General features: G+C 48.1%; 1 protein-coding gene across 2 annotated transcripts in view; it reads left to right on the forward strand.

Annotated features, from left to right (window-relative positions):
• Positions 1–14,764, forward strand: part of FBLN5 (fibulin 5) — a 71,724-nt gene extending 56,960 nt beyond the window's left edge. For both annotated transcript variants that reach the window (XM_037832047.1, XM_037832046.1), the window contains 4 exons: positions 1,314–1,436; positions 2,471–2,597; positions 4,964–5,159; positions 13,800–14,764. In XM_037832047.1, coding sequence (XP_037687975.1) covers positions 1,314–1,436; positions 2,471–2,597; positions 4,964–5,159; positions 13,800–13,961 — 608 coding nt within the window. In that variant the 3' untranslated portion in view covers positions 13,962–14,764. The remainder of the gene's footprint in view (positions 1–1,313; positions 1,437–2,470; positions 2,598–4,963; positions 5,160–13,799) is intronic.
• The last annotated feature ends 1,803 nt before the right edge of the window (positions 14,765–16,567 follow it).

Genomic DNA, 16,567 nt, shown 5'->3' on the forward strand with positions numbered 1-16,567 from the left:
CTGTCTCTGGGTGATTCTGAGTTAGAGAGTAATCTGAGGACATGTCACATGGGGAAACTAGTAAAAACAAGTTTTGGGGAAAGAACAAATGAAAGAAAAACATGTTTTCTTTGGCCCGCTCATCGAATGAGGCTCAAATGGGGCTCCGTGGCCAAACTCTGTGTGCGATGGAGTTGGCTTTGCTGGAACGCCTGCTCCTGCATCCAGGGCCACGGCCTGCACGGACAAATTGTAAAATCACATGCACACAGCTCCCCTCCTCATACCCACGTCTCAGGCCAGCAAGCTGACCCTCTCCTGGCTGGCTGGAGGCCTGCCCGCAGCGCCTGGGGTGGCCGCCTGGCCTGTCACAGGGGCATCTGAGTCCTGAGACAGTTGTGCCTGCTCACCCTGTGCCACTCCAGAGTTTTGTCTTTCAAGGAGGTTTTTTGACACAGTGAAGTTTTGATGTACTGGTCTTCTGGAGATGCACCCCTTCCCCCCTTTTTTTATTGAGGTAAAATATAATTCAGCCATTTAATGTATCCAATTCAATGGCTTTTAGTATGTTTACAGAGTTGAGCATCCATCACCACGATCAATTTTAGAACCTTCTCATGACCCCCAAAAGAAGCCCCACTCCCCTTAGCCATCACCCCCTGTCTTCCCATCCTTACCTAGCTGTAAGCAACCATGAATTTATTTTCTGTCTCTGTAGATTTGCCTAATCTGCACATTTATGATAAATAGGATTATACAGTATGTGGTCTTTTGTGACTGGCTTCTTTTGCATAGCAGAATGTTTTCAAGGTTAAGGATATGTCCCTTTTAATTGTGATTTGGGAACAAAGTTGTTTCTCAACTTGGCAGGGGCAGAGAGGAGTGGTTGAAGTTGCGCCTTTGGAGAACTAGGTCCTCGGAGCCAGTGAATTCTCTTTTGGGTCTGGGAGAAGAGTGCTGCACCCAGAAAACCCTGGTGGGCAAACAAATCTCAGCCCCTTGGGCAGGTCAGAGATGGAGGGTGGATTCACGTACAGGACAAAGTCGTCAGTAAGGAGGAGATGATGTTGAGCCAAAGGTAGTGGGTGTTAGAAGCTCGATGGAGATAGATTTAGTTCCATGTAGGTAAGGATTTTCCAACAATTAGAACTTTCCAGGGGCTTCCTCTTGGGTCTGAGCTCCCCATGACAAGAGTATTCAAAAAGTGAATAGACACCTTCTTGGCAGGAAAGCCATCATCTCAGGTGGGTGTGAGAGTTGGAGGAGATGGCCTCTAAGCCCCACCCCCAGGTAGCCTGTGATCATAAACAGTAGGTATAACTTGTCGCCCCCAGATATGGACGAGTGCAGCTTCTCCGAGTTCCTCTGCCAGCACGAGTGTGTGAACCAGCCTGGCACGTACTTCTGCTCCTGCCCTCCTGGCTACATCCTGCTGGATGACAACCGGAGCTGCCAGGGTAAGACTGTCCCGAGGGGCTTGGCAGGGGAAGTGTGAGGTAGGGCTGGCTCTGGTGGTCACCTGGACATCTTCACCTGTGAGGCTCTAGGAGGGGGTGGGGGCAAGGGGTGGCAGATCACAGAGTGCCAGGCTCTGGGCAGGCTGCCTGGTCTTGTGCCTTCCTGCCCTGGGACCCATCCTTTGACCTGGAAAAGGCATGGGCTGCTCACACTTCTGTAATGAAATCCCCAACTGCAGATGACACACTCTAAGAGAGCTCCAAGGTACCTCTACTGAGCCAGACCCACCCAGGACTTCTCATGATCTGGCCCTGCTCACTCGGACCAGGGCCCAGGCTTTCTTATGGTCCCTGGAAGGAGGCCTGGCCAGCTCTTCTCTGCTGACTTCCTAGAGGATGGATCCCAGGGGAGGCCTTGCACTTCTGACTGCTGTGTCCCTCCAAGGGTCAGGATCCCAGGCTACAAAGGGGCAGGCCTTCTCCAGATTGGTGGCTCGGCTGAATTTCTAGCCCCACCCCCACCCCCCACACTCCTGGGATGAGGCTGGTGGCTGCTGAGTGGCTGACCAAGTCTCAGTCTCCTCGAGCCTGCGGCACCCCAACATCAAACAAGAATTCTCCACAGCAGTGCTGTGCAATGGAAATCTAATGCAAGCTATACATGTGAGCCATACCATATACTAACTTTAAATTTTCTAGTAGGCATGTTAAAAATTAAAAAAAAAGGCCATGTAAAATTAATTTTAATTTTATTTTATTTATGCAATATAATTTCAACATGTAATCAAGGTAAAAATTCATGGTGAGATATTTTACATTCTTTTATTCATACTAAGTCATCGAAATCCAGTGTGTGTTTTATACTTACAACACACCTCAATTTGGACTAGCCACATTTCAAGCAGCCAGTGGCTACCTTATCGGTCAGCGAGCAAAGCTTGATAGTAAGACGCAGGTCCCCTGCACCCCCACATTCACACTTGACCCAGGGCTTGCATCTTGGAAGTGCTGCTTCTCTCTGCCCTGCATTTCAGATATCAATGAATGTGAGCACCGCAATCACACGTGCAACCTGCAGCAAACTTGCTACAATTTGCAAGGGGGCTTCAAGTGCATTGACCCCATCCGCTGTGAGGAGCCTTATCTTCGGATCAGTGATAAGTAAGTCAAGGCTTTCCCTTGGGAAACGGAAACAGGGCAGGGGTTCCTGGTGAAGGAGGCTGGCAGTGGGGTGTAAAGGCAAGTGCACCGGCTGCCGGGGACTCAGGATGCCTGGCTTTCTGCCCTCTGACCTCAGCATACTCCTCTGAGAATGGGATTGGACTAGAAATAATGTCCATGGCTCCTTTCATCTTTCCTCCCTGTGCACAAAGATGTGACTGCCCTTCCTCCTTCTCTCTTTCTCTTCCTCTTACCACACACACACTCACACACCCACACGGACACATACTACTCACATGCACACACACACAGTCTCACAGACATACACACACTCACACAGACACACACATGTAGATACTCATACACATGGACACTGACATATACACATACTCAGATACCCCTCACTCACACACACATACACAGTCTCACACACTCACAACACACACCCAGGCATTTTCTGCCTTCCAAACAGCCACACATTCACACATTCACTGCCCCTGAGCAGCGCCAGGCTCTGGGCACTGGGGAGAAAGGGACGGATGGGACACACACGCACGTGCACACACACACGCACACACACACCCTCCCTGCTAGGAATGCATCATCTAAGAGAGGAATTCACAGCTTACCAGCATGGTTGTCGTTTTGATCAAAACTTGGCAGAAGAGAGGGCACGAAGCAGGGACCGGGGTCCTTTAGAGAGGGCTTCTCTGGTTACTGAGAGCCATGCTGCTTTGGAACATGGTTCTCTGATCTCTGCTTTGTGGCAGAGCAGAGCTTCAGGCCGCCCTGGCAGCTTCCATTCCTGGTTCTCTCACGGTCGACTCCGTCTGTGGTCGCGGAAGAGACCCGAATTAGTTCGCAGCACAGAGCTGGGGTTACGGGTGGAGTCCCTGAGCTGACGCTCGGTGCACCTGCCTCCCTGCATTCCAGTCGACTCCAGCCCCTTTTCCCGCCCGGGTGTCCTGTACGCCTGCCAACCTGCCCAGGACTGGCTCTCACCTTTACCACACCCTGAACATCTGGCCTCCCCGCCTTTGGGCATGCACTTCCTGCCACATGGAAGGCGTTCTGTCCATCTCCACACGGCGTGAGATCCGCCTCATCTTTCGGATCTCAGCCCAAATGCCACCCCTCCAAGCTGTTTGTGATTGTCTTCAGCTGGAAATGATCACTCCCTCCTCCAGACTTCTTTTAGGAAACAATTCTTTTCTATATGACATATGACATTTTAATGTGACCATGTTGGCATCAGGGACATTTTGACTTGGCTATTGTGATAAAGGGACCTTTTGATGTGGCCTTAAAAAATGAAACTTTAAAAGTCCTTTCATTCATTCATTTGTTAAGTATTAGCTGAGCTTTTGTTATGTGCCAGGCACCATACCAGGTCCTGTAGATTTTTGCTCTTCTGGGGCTTGGAGTCTAGTGGAGGAGAAAGACATCGACCAAATTGTCACCTACACGAATACCTGATTACAGATTGTGATAGGCGCCATGAGCAGTAAGAATGGAAATTTATTAAAAGAAAGGGCTGGCTGGGCCTGGTCTAGACTAGAGAGTCAGGAGACCCCTCTGACCCCTGGGGGGAGTCTTGAGATGAAGTGAGGGATGGGGTGGGAGGTTAAGGATGAATCGAGGGGTGTCTATAGCAGGCATTCACTGGTATAAAAGTCAGTGATTTTATATTATGACAGCGCTGTTACTAGAGTTTCAAATTAGCTCCTTTGTTTTAGAGGTAGTTGGATCATGATTCTCTTTCTGCTAGAAGGTGAACTATTTGAAGTCAGGATCTTATTTACTGTTGCAGTTTCAAAGTTTCTAATGTTGTGTCTTGCACTTAGGGAGTTCTGGGCTCCTGTTTATCAAATGAAAAGATTTGACTATGTTCCACATGGATTGGGCTAAATGCAATAGAGAATGTGAAAGGCCCCCCAAAACCTGTCAACCTAATGTAATTTCTTATTTTAAGAATGTCTTAATGAGTAGTAGAAAATAATGGTTGGGAAAGTGAAGGGCTATGTGACCAGTGGCACATTTAGCACATTTTGTTACATAAATATATGACAAATGTAAAGTATATTAGAGAATGGTCCAGCATTGTGAAAACCAGAGATCTAACATTTATACGTTAGTAGCAAAAATACCTAATTAACCAGAATAGACGGCTGACTAGGGAACAGAGAGCTCCCCTCCATGCTGGAGAGTTTTTAGACTAGTGCCAGGACCTAAGAGGTTTTATAGTTACAGCATTTGGGTGGTAAAAATGGGGTGGCCTCATCTTCAGTTTTTGAAGTGAGGTAGTAGTTAAAATCAGCATCTGCAAAGGATTTACTGAATTTTCACATGATTTGCCTTCCTAATAGCCGCTGTATGTGTCCTGCTGAGAATCCTGGCTGCAGAGACCAGCCCTTCACCATCTTGTACCGGGACATGGATGTGGTGTCAGGACGCTCCGTTCCTGCTGACATCTTCCAAATGCAAGCCACGACCCGCTACCCTGGGGCCTATTACATTTTCCAGATCAAGTCTGGGAACGAGGGCAGAGAATTCTATATGCGGGTAAGAGCAATCAGCGAGCCACGATCTCCACCTTGAACAATGGCGTTGTGTTGTCTAGCCCAGGAACGGGGTGCACCTAGGGGGACAGGCGTGAAGACCAAAGAGCAGAGTGAGTGGGAGTCTGGAGTTTGGGGTTCTCATTTCTGTCACTTTTCATGTGATCTTGTGAAAGATGCTTCTTCTCTATGAGCCTCAGGATCCTCACCTGTAAAATGAAAAGTTAGACCAAGATGCAATCTTAGGTTTCCTCCCTCCTGAAATTCAGTGCAAGAGTCATTCACATATCCATTTATCCATCCACCCATTTGACAGATATTTATTAGGTACCCACGATGAGCTTCTAGAAACAGAGGCAGAGCAGGGAATAAACGCCGAAACCCCACCCAGAGGTGGTCTCTACCTCTGCTGTCCTACACGCTAGCCATTAGCTACATGTGGCTATGTACATTTACATTTAAACTAATTTAAAAAATTAAATTAAAAATTCAGTTCCTCAGTCACACTGGCCACATTTCAAGTGCTCAGCAGCCACAAGTGGCAACTATATTGGGTAACTCAGATGCGAAACATTTCCATCATTGCAGAAAGTTCTGTTGTATAGCACCAACATATCCATATCAGTAGAAAAATTATGGAACACATATCCTAAAATATGTTTGCTTATTTACAAATTTTGTGCGTGTCATGCTGCATAACTTACATTATTGAACTTCGTCCCCTGCACCCACTAGGGTGATCACCCCTCTTTAGAGACCATTGGCTTAGAGCAACATTTTCCACATTTCGGTGTGAATTAGAATCTTCTAGGGCACCTGTCCAAAAGGTGGATTCCAGAGCTTTATCTCCAGAGAACCTATTTCAGAAGATGGTGGGTGAGGCCCACTGTGTTAGTCTCCTGTGGCTGCTTTGACAAATGACCACAAATTTGGAGGCTTAAAACAACAGAAATTTATTCCCTCACAGTTCTGGAAACAAGAAGTCTGAAATCAGCTTCACTAAGGTGAAATCAGGGCATCTGCAGGGCCATGTTGCCCCTGGAGGCTCTTGGGGAGAATTTGTTATTGCCTCCTCCAGCTTCTGGTGGCTGCCAGCATTTCTTGGCTTGTGGCCTCATCGCTCCCAGCTCTGCCTCCACAGTTACATCACTTTCTCCACTTCCAAGGGCATCAGGTCTCCCTCTGCCTCTCTCTTATCAGGACACTTGGGGTTGGATTTGGGGCTCACCTGGATAACACAAGATCATCTCCCTGTGTCAAGATCCTTCACTTAGTCATACTTGCAAAGACCTTGTTAGCATTAGAAGGTAACATTCCAGGGATTAGGAACTGATATCTTTGGGAGGCCTTTATTCAGCCTACTACACCCAGGAATCTGCATTGCTAACAGATGTGTCATGTGGTCCTCTGGGGACACTGTGGGGAGCTACACTCAGAGGACAGGCCCATAGAAGCCCACCCACTTTAACTGGAGACCAGCCCAAGGGCCTGTGAAAGCATCACATATCTGAGCTCACTAGCCGCCCCCCTCTCCATTCCCTGGGTGAATCCTTGCCTTTGGGCCTGGAACGGTCTGAAAGTAGTGAGGTCTCAGAAGCAGCAAATAGAGCAGATTAGAAAAGGCCCAGATGGCTTAGTGCCTGTGTCCTCACTAATATGCTCTTGACATGATCCCAAGAGGATCAGTTCAAATGTGAAAACGTGGCCTGTGGAGTCAGCACCTTGTACAGCAGTAACAGTGCAGGGGCTCCGGAAATAGTTGGAATGAGTTGGGGGTTGAGAAGCTTCAGCAAGAAGAAAAAGATGGAGCTGTGTTTATGCTCTCCTTTTCCCCAACCCATAAGCAGCTGATGTGCAGGAGAAACATACGTCTGGGAAGCTTCTGTGGCCTTCTGACCTCGGGAGCATAAGCCCAGGCCCCTGGCATTCTCCAGTCTCGCCTCTCTCATCTGTACAGACACGAAGGTCTCCAGTGTACTGGGTCCATCTGCTGCTCCCACCAAGGGCCCCAATCACAGACTGCAAAGATGTCCTCATGTAATTAAAATACCATCACTGATACCACCTGTCTCAGTCTCCCTCCAACCCCAGGGTACTCCATCCCCAGCCCCCAGCAGGGTGGAAGATCTGCAGGGGGGTGGCCTGGTCTAGGAGGGGTTTGCCTCACCAGGACAACACTTGCTAAAATCCACTTAGACCCAGACTTTCCCCATAGCGGCTGACATGCAAGAGGTACCTAGTAATGGTGGGGGGAGAAGATTGTCCTGCAGGTGGAGCAGACAGCAGGGAGCATCCCTTACGAGAAGCTTCCTCTTGTATCCTGTTTGCCTCAGCTACTAGGGGACCCTTGGAACCCACAAGGCCAGGCTGCATGTGGCTTATGCCCTGTTCTCTGAGATGGCTGAGAAGGTCTCTGATGGTTTAGTATTTATTCAGAGGATGGTATCAGCATGCTGAGGGACCCAGGCATGCCATGAGAATACGTGAGGAACTTAGGTGAGATGGGAAGACCCCAGGGCAGGGATGGGGGAGTGGAGGTGGCTCCTGGCCTGAAGCATCTGAAGGGCTGCACCTGGGTAGAGCAGAAAGGCTGCGTGTGTGTGTGTGTGTGTGTGGAGGGGGTGGGTGGTGGGGGTGCGGGTGGGTCCAGAGCTGCAACACACTCCTCCACTCACCAGTTATTCAGAAGGTGGGCTCTGGAGCCAGGCTGACCTTTTTGACAACTTACCTGCTGTGTGATCTTGGGCATGCTACCTAACCTCTCTGAGCTTCAGTGTCCTGAATGTCCAATTTACCCTGGGATTAAATCAGCTTGTCATCTGCTTAGTGTAGTGTCTGGAACTGAGAATGACTGCTTTTTTTTTTTTTTTTTCTTTGTTTTTTAATCACACAAGCTGGATTGGACGGGGACAAAACCATTCAATAACTTCCTTCTCTCATACTGCTGTCTTCAGACATCTCAGCTCAATCCCATAGGGTTCTCAGGCATGTTCAGTTATTATTGAATTATCTCATTCTCTCATATCAAATCCACATTGTTTTAAATGGTAATTCCAACCTCTCAACTTCTCCCTCAGTGTCTATGCTTTTCTGCCTTCCTCTTCTGCTCCTCCTGTACCATCACAGCTGCCTCTGCTCCTCCCGGGTGGGAACAGGGGTGCAGATGTTGGAATGGGTGAGGTTTGGGGTACCAGGGTCTTACTTGATTGTTGCCATTGTAACCTGGCAATGGTCCCTCTCTAGGGCAGATGCCTAGACACTCTTGCTTTCTCAGGATGCTTTTGTGCGTGCTTTGGAGGATGCCCTGGGGACTTCCTACTGACCATTCCCTGGTTTGCCAACCCAGATTTCTTGGCCCCCCTTTCTGGCACTGTCTCCCATGCTGACCTTTTGTGATGGGAGCATCTCACCCTGGCAGCCAGACCTCTCACGAGGGCCTTTCAGGACACAACACCCAGCCGTGGCATCCACAGAAAACCCTCGGAAGTTCTGCTCTGCTGCACTCTGCTAGTGCAGGGAGCACTCCCGGCAGCCCCCTCCTCTCACCGTGGTTTGGGGTGGCTCCAGGGCTTCCACCTCTAGATTTCTCCAGGAGAGCACCAGGCCCCACTCTCTGCATCCTTAAACTTCAGGGGACAGGTATCTCTGAACAATTCTCTTGAAATCCCCTTTGCTTGATTTAATAAATCAAGTGTGTTTAATAAAACAAAAATATGAATATACACTGGAGGTGGTGACAGAGCGAGAGAAACAGATCTGGTTGGGGCCACCACTTTGCAAGTCCCGTAAAACAGTAACACAACAACACAACAGCAGCAAACGTTATGCAGTACGCAACAGGTGCCAGGCACTATTCCAATTGCTGTCCATATATTGGTCCTTTAATAGTCACAACAATCTTGAGAAATGGGACCTGTTTTATTGTCCTCATTTTACAGATGAGAGCTTTAGACACAGAGGGGTTAATACTTTGCCCAAGGTTTCACAGCTAGTGAACACCAGAGTACGATTCGAACCCAGGTAGCCCGGCACCAAAATCTGTATTTTTACCTATTCTTCTAGCTCTGAGATCTCAGCAGAAATTGAGACAACAAGGAAGTCGACTTCAACATCGGTAGCATAGAAAGTGCTTAATACAAATTAGTATTATCATGCAGATACCGTTGTTGCTGCTGCTGCAGCTTCTGCTACTGTTAGGAGATGTGAACTCATGGGCCTCGGAGAAGGGGGGTGTGGTGTCGAAGGGGCTGGGGCGTCCTGTGAGATGTTAGGCTAGGTGGGCCTTCAGGCTCTCCTGCCCTGAGATGTGGTGATTTTATTATTGAGCCCTTAGGCAGCCTCCTCTGGCCCAGCAAGAAAGTGAAACACACATACACACCTACATGTGCACATGTGTGCCCGTGTACTCTCACACATACACATGCACACTCATGTACATGTGTGTACATATTCATGCACACACACACGCGTGCCTCTTTTCCAAGCCCTGTTGGTAGACTACATTGAGGACTCAGACAGAGGACGAGTGATTGGCTTTGGGCAGGTGACTTGGGGACACAATTAGGACAAGAAAGAGCATGGTCATGGGATTCAGACTGTGCCAAAAGTACATTTGCTTATGACACACGTGGATCAGGTGGCAGGACCGAGGGAAGCTGACTTGCTGCAGCCTGGCTGTTTGCCACTGTCAGACAATGCCATCTGTCCCATGAGTTGATTCAGCAAACCTGAGTGTGCGTGGGAGCAGGGTCTAGAAGCCATATATCTGCTGGGCTGTTGGCAACCTCCTCCCACTGTGGCAATCTCCACTGGCCTTTGGTCTTTCACTCCCTTCCTCAGTCACCAACATTTATTCAGCTCTACTGTGTATGTGGTTTTAAGTCGGGCATGGAGAATTCAGAAACGAACAGGGTGTAGGTCTGCCCTTGAGGAACTCACACTATAGTGGGGAGGGGAACAGACAACCCAGAAGACAGCTATAACACAAAGTGGTGGTTCTGAAGCAGAAAAAGAACTATGAAACAGAAAGGAAATTGAGAGGTACCAAGAACTTAACATGTAGCATAGTGATTAGATTTTGGAATTAGACACTCCAGTAGCATGTACTAGTTTTGTGACCTTATGAAGTATATTTAATCTACTTACACTGTAGGTTTATACAGATTAAGTAAGATAATATATAAAAGATCTTATCCAAATGTCTGGCAGTGGCATCATCATCATCATCATTTTGCACAAAGCCATCCAAGGTTGCCAGTGATCAGGGTTCTCAGACATCTTTTTCACTAATGCAACTTCCACCCTAAAAGCCAGGTGAGAAGTGCGGAGGTGGCTGTTCTCAGCTCTCCTGGCAGGCACTAGAGAACCCTGAGGTGCTTGTGGGAAGGCCTTTTTCAGGGTGCTGCAGGTCTGACCCTGGTGGAGATTGATCTTGCTGATTTCCAAGGTTACTTCCAAACGGAAGAGTCTGGGATTCACTCACACACTGGAGACATTTACCCAGGAAAACCCAAAAGAACCCCTTGGAAATTTCCAGGTGCTGCATTCCCCCTCCCAAACCTCTCCCTTCAGAGGGCTCCCCACAGCTGGGGCCTTCAACCTTTGACCTTTGTTCATGCAAACAGTGAAAGCTGGAGAGATATTTATGTATGTACAAGCCACGGGCATTTCCCTATGGAGATGTACCCTCTGAGGTCCTAGCCCAGGGCCCTGAGGTCTTGTGAGGGCTGACAAGGAAGTCCAAGCCACCCTGAGAGTGAGGAGGGGCCAATTACGCCGATGCTGACGGGAGCAGAGGGAGTCAATGCCAAGAGGAAATTGTGTGTTATCAGATTGCTGGCGGACAGGGGAGGTCCCAGCACCTGGCTGGCACCTGTCTCCTGGCCCCGCCCTCCTTACACCTGTGGCAGGTTCTAGGGATGTTCAGAACTTTATGAGGAACCCTCCCTTTCTGGAGACAGATAAAACATCTGGTGTGGCTTTAAACAAGCCAAACTCCTTGATTTCGCAGAGCCTTGTTCCTTTCAGCTTCTGGACACAGCGTTGGGCTCTGCAGCTTAAAGGAAGTGACCGTCTGGCCCATTCCTGTTCTTTCAGGCTATTTCCTCTCCCCGAGCCCAGTTTCTGACCATTGCACTGACCTTGGCACATCTGTCATTTAGGGCTAGAGAGGAGAAAAAACTCACAGCAGTCTCTTCTGATAACTGTTGGGTGGTAAAAAATAAAGAAAGAAAGTGGGATTTGCAGCATCTAGAAATTTTCAGGTTGTTCCTGTGGGTTTGTCAGGGTAAATACCTCCAGTGTGTGAGTGAATCCTAGATTCTCGCATTTGGATGTAACCTTTGAAATCCAAATGCCTGATTGGAATCCCTCAGCTTTGCCCCTGCCTTGCCGGGGGAACCTAAGCAATGGCTGAGCCTCACTGGGCCTCAGTTTGCTTATTTATAAAATGGGGAAATAGTGAGACATAACTTCAGTATGCCCTTGGGCAAGGGCAGACAGGGTCCCCACCTGGGTCCCGTGCTTTAGAACAGCTTCTCTCAACCTCTGACGTGCAGGCACCTAGGGATTTGTTCAGATGCACATTCTGGTTCAGCAGATCGGGGTAGGGCCTGAGATTCTGCATTTCCAACAAGCTCCCTGTGACACTGATGCTCCTGGTCCAGGGACAACACTTTGAGTAGCCAGGCCTTAGATTTCTGGGTGGTGGTGGTGGAGGGGGGTGGTTTACAAGTTTACTTTCAAAGTGCAAATCACTTAGACATTTTAAATAGCAATCCAACATAATTACTCTGACATTTCATCAGTATCATCTAAGTCTTCTCTCGATGAAGAGAGGTGGTCTGCTATTTTATTCATATTCATCCTTCTTATCTGCAATGTAATCTACAATTCCTTGTGGACAGATGAGCTTTTCTGCCTCTATATCAGGAATTTCAAGCCCCAATTCGTCCTCCATGGCCGTGATAATCTCCACTGGGTTCAAACTGTCTCAGCCCAGGTCTTTCATAAAATGGGAATTTACTGAGCGCCTTTCTGGGTCAGTCTTATCGCAGAGTGTAAAGAACACAGTCCTTGATTCCCTTTCATGTCTAAAGGGTGTGTCCCTGTACTGGTGGCACAACTGTGTAACTCTGCCGGGAACCTGAGCCAGCACCGAGCCAGCTGAGGAGCTTTGGGCCTCTTTCAGGTCCCTGAGGGGTACAGGGCTGTGCTGAGCAGTCCCAGGGGCCCGGGGTAGTGGTGGGAAGGCAAGTGACAGGGACACGAGCAGCCATGGCTACATTAAAGTTTTGTTTTGTGTTTTTTTTAATAATTAGTTTAATTGTGGTAAAATATAGACATAAAACATGAAATTTGCCATTTTACCTATCTTTGGGTATGCAAGTCAGTGGCATTAATTACATTTACAATTTTGTGCTGCTTTTTGGCATCCAAAACAGAAACTCTGTACACATTAAGCAGTACGTCCCTGTCACCCCCCAGCCTCTGGTAGCCTCTACTCTATTTTCTGTCCCTTAGAGGCTTTTTGTGAGGATTAAATAGACAGATGCACTTAAACGTGACTAGAAGAGTGCCTCATGCATAGTGGATGCTCAATAGGAGCCAGCCCTCTCTCCCCACCCCCTCAGAAGCTTTAGATAAAGTTTCAGTGGAAGAGAAAACTTCACATGAAACTATTAGGACCACAGTGACAGAGTGACAGGATGGCCAAGCTGGAATGACTACAAGGTGTCTAGAAGGATTCTCAACAGAGGCTCCATATCCAAACTACCTGGAGGCACTTACATAAATTACACCTTCCCCAGGTACCACCTGGAAGCAAACTGAACTAGAACATCTTGGAATGGGCCCCTGGAATTGTTAGTTTGTTGTTGTTGTTGTTGTTGTTTGTTTTTTTAAATCCCAAGTGCTTTTGCTGCCATTTATTTGGGAATTACTGATCTGGTCCCAAAGCTCATTTTAGAAATAAGGAAACTACCACCTAGAGAGGTGTGGTGACAGCCCTAAGTCCCACCATTAGTTTGTTCAGTTGTTCATTCATTCAAGATATATTTACCTAATACCTGCTGTGTGCCTGGCACCATGCTAGGTTCTGAGAGGATTCACTGGTGAGAAACTGGCCCCAGTCCCTGCTCTTACGGAGCTCAAGGTCTGATGGGGACCTAGGTATCAGACAGGGACCAAGTATATAGTGTGGACAATTACACATGATAATAAATACTTTCCATCCCATGCAAAGTAGAGAGTGTGATGGCAGAGGGTCCCAGGGTGCCTGACTTAGATTGGGGAATCAGGGAAGGCTCCTCTGAGGAGGTGGCCTTTCAGATGAGACCTGACAGGTGGGCTGGAAAGAGCCAGGTGGCATGTGGGCAAAGCCAGGGGAAGATCTTGGCACAATTGAGGCCCCAAGCAGGCACCAGTGGGCAAGGGGGAGGGTCCCGATTGAGACGACAGAGATGGGCTGTGGCCAGACCATCCAGGGCTTCCACTCTGGTGACCACTCAAGAGGCCACATCTCCGACAGACAGCCGTCTGTCTCCTCACCCATCTCTGGGGTAGCTCCGTAGCTTCTGGGGTAGAGCCCATCGCCCCTTCTTCAGCCAAGCCTTGTCTAACTGACTGTCCCTGGCTCTGTCCACAGCAAACAGGCCCCATCAGCGCCACCTTGGTGATGACACGCCCCATCAAAGGGCCCCGGGACCTCCAACTGGACTTGGAAATGATTACTGTGAACACCGTCATCAACTTCAGAGGCAGCTCCGTGATCCGACTGCGGATATACGTGTCGCAGTACCCGTTCTGAGCCCCGAGCTGCAGCTGCCAACACTGCCTCTCGCTAGCACCAAGGGACAGGAGAAGGAAAGAAAGGAGAGAGAGAATGAGAGCGAGACAGACATTACGCCTTTCCTGCTGAATACTTCCCTGAGGAGTCAGCCCCCATGTCCTGACCCCCATCTGTATTACCATATAGACCTGTCACTCTGAAGGACATGCTGACCCCAGTTCCTAGGATGCAATCATTGAAACGTATTATCGTTGGCACTCCAAAGTGCAATCGTTGCTGGTTTTTCAAGGCCTTTAGTTTATTTTCAGATTTTTCAAAGAAAATAGATTAGGTTTGCTGGGGTATGAGTCTATGTTCAAAGACTGTGAACAGCTTCCTCTTGCCTCTTCCATGCCTCCTTCTATCTCCAGCTGTGTTGCTGCTTTGCAAAGGTCCAAAGAGCTCATGGGGGACTGCTGGATGTAGCTAGTTTGCTTCTTGCATGTACTGAAAAGGCTATGGAAACAAACAAGGGATTTTGAAGAGTCTATTGCAAACCCTTTTCTGGTATTTTCAACCATAAAAGAAGTTTTAGTTGTCTTTAAATTAGTATAACAGTTTAACCCTTTCTTGTTCATTTTGAGCTTTCTTTTTTTAAATAAGTGGTAGAACTCCTTCAAAGGCCTTCAGACACATTTATGTTCTGTCTTCCCAAACCCAGTCTCCTATTCATTTTAGCCCAATGTTTTCTTTGAGAACCCCTTAATCATGCCTTCTTCAGAATTTTTACCCAACTGGGTTGGAAGGCAGAGGTCGCCAAACTGATTAAATATTTGAAGAGATCTCGTGTTTGGTTCATTTTGACACTGCAGGTGATTCAGCATTTGGGGTTGGCTGTGGTTCTGTTTAACCTGGTTATTGTGTGGTGGCTTGGAAAGGTCTCTGGAGAGCTGAATCATCATTTATGACTCAGGCAAATTGATGAGGGAGGAGAGATATAGGGGGGCAGGAAAAGGCAGGTGGTGAAGGAGTTAGAGATAGGTGGATACCTACCCTGAATTCTACTTCATCCCATTACAAAACAATTCACAATCCCTCTCATGTGGATGATCTCCAGGGACTTCCAGAAAAGGAATGTATTCAAGTTACTTTCAACCCCAATCCTTTCTTAAAACTGGTACTTTTAAGAAAAAATCGACTCCCTGGGAATCACCTCCAGAGATTCTGATTTAGTTGGTTTGCGGTAGAGCCTGGGCTTTGGCAGTTTTTAAGTCTCTGATGAACAGTCAGGGTTAAGAACCCATTGTTATAAACCCTATAGAGAAAGGGGGACAAAGGTGGTCCAAGCTCTGGCCACCTTCACCTCAACATCTTTTCAGTTCATTGTGGGGCTCATCATCCTTTTCCTGATCAAGAACTTTGGATTTCCTTCAAGTCTTGGAGCCCCGGGCAGGGGCAAAGGGAACCAACTGTGTAAATCACAGACTGGGTAACAGTTGTAGGAAGCTGCCCAGTGGCTCATCCCAGGAAATCCCCCAAGGCCTTCAGAAGGAGGGGGTGCACTGGCAGACACCCCTGGCGGCCAACGTTGAGTCTATAAGATAGATCTGTGCATGCTCTTCTTGTCCTTGTTGGGGATACATTTATTAAAAACCTACCATGTTCAGGCACTGTGCCGTGGACTCATAGATTTAGTAGGGGGTTTCAAAGATGCTTAAGACTGGGTTCCTCTTTGGAGGGGAATAGCGTGTTCAGAACCTGCAGCCTGCGAGGTGCTGCAGGTCCACCTTCCTCATCCAGAGAACATTTCTCACAGCCTCACCACATAGCTATCCTTGCTGTTGACCGTGGTAATTTTTTTCTCTAACGAAAACAGAGCACATCCAGAGCATTTCTAATTGTGCTCCTTCAGACAGGTTCAAGTGGCATTAACAATAACATCACCAGCAAATGGCTCAGAACGCCCCAGTTTCGGAGCTTGGAAGAAAAACGATTTCCCACAGGTTGGCGAGCAGTGGGTCCAGCTCGGCTCTCCTCAGAGCAAGACCAGAAGGTCGCCCTTGAGCCTGGGGCTCCCCTGCTGTGGAGTCAGGAATTCTGAAGGTGTCTCTGAGCCCTGTACCCAGTCAGCTCCAAATTGCTGGCTTCCTGGTTCAACCACAACGCAAGAAGTTTCCTTTCGCTTCTGAAGAAGAAGGAAGGGGAGCTCTGTCTTGGTGGTTTGAGGACCCATTGGTTTCAGAGGTGCCACATTTGGAACCAGACTTGAGTCTCTAGGGCTTGCGATTTATTTGTCCATGTAAAAGCAGACTCAAAGGGTTTCTTGGACCTCGGATTGCTCTTTTCCAAACATGCTCTGATGAGTTCAGTGTAAATGAATCAGAAGCATGTGGGATCAATTTTCCTTAAAACACACTTGGGTCTAAAAATTAAGGGGAAAACAGCTTGGGGCAAAGTGTGTACTGTAAGGCCAAACCCCAAACATTTGGGAGTACCAGAACCCAAAGAGCTGTTTTCTTCACCCACCCCTTGAGAATAGTTGGATGTTATTATTTTCACAAGATTTAGGATAAGCCTGCTCTTTGCATAACAGCATTGTGCTCTGCTGTGGCGTCTGATAGGGCCGGCTGCTCCCCTGGACTCTG

The sequence above is a fragment of the Choloepus didactylus genome, chromosome 4 (genome assembly GCF_015220235.1).
Source record: "Choloepus didactylus isolate mChoDid1 chromosome 4, mChoDid1.pri, whole genome shotgun sequence".
Taxonomy (NCBI): Eukaryota; Metazoa; Chordata; class Mammalia; order Pilosa; family Megalonychidae; genus Choloepus; species Choloepus didactylus.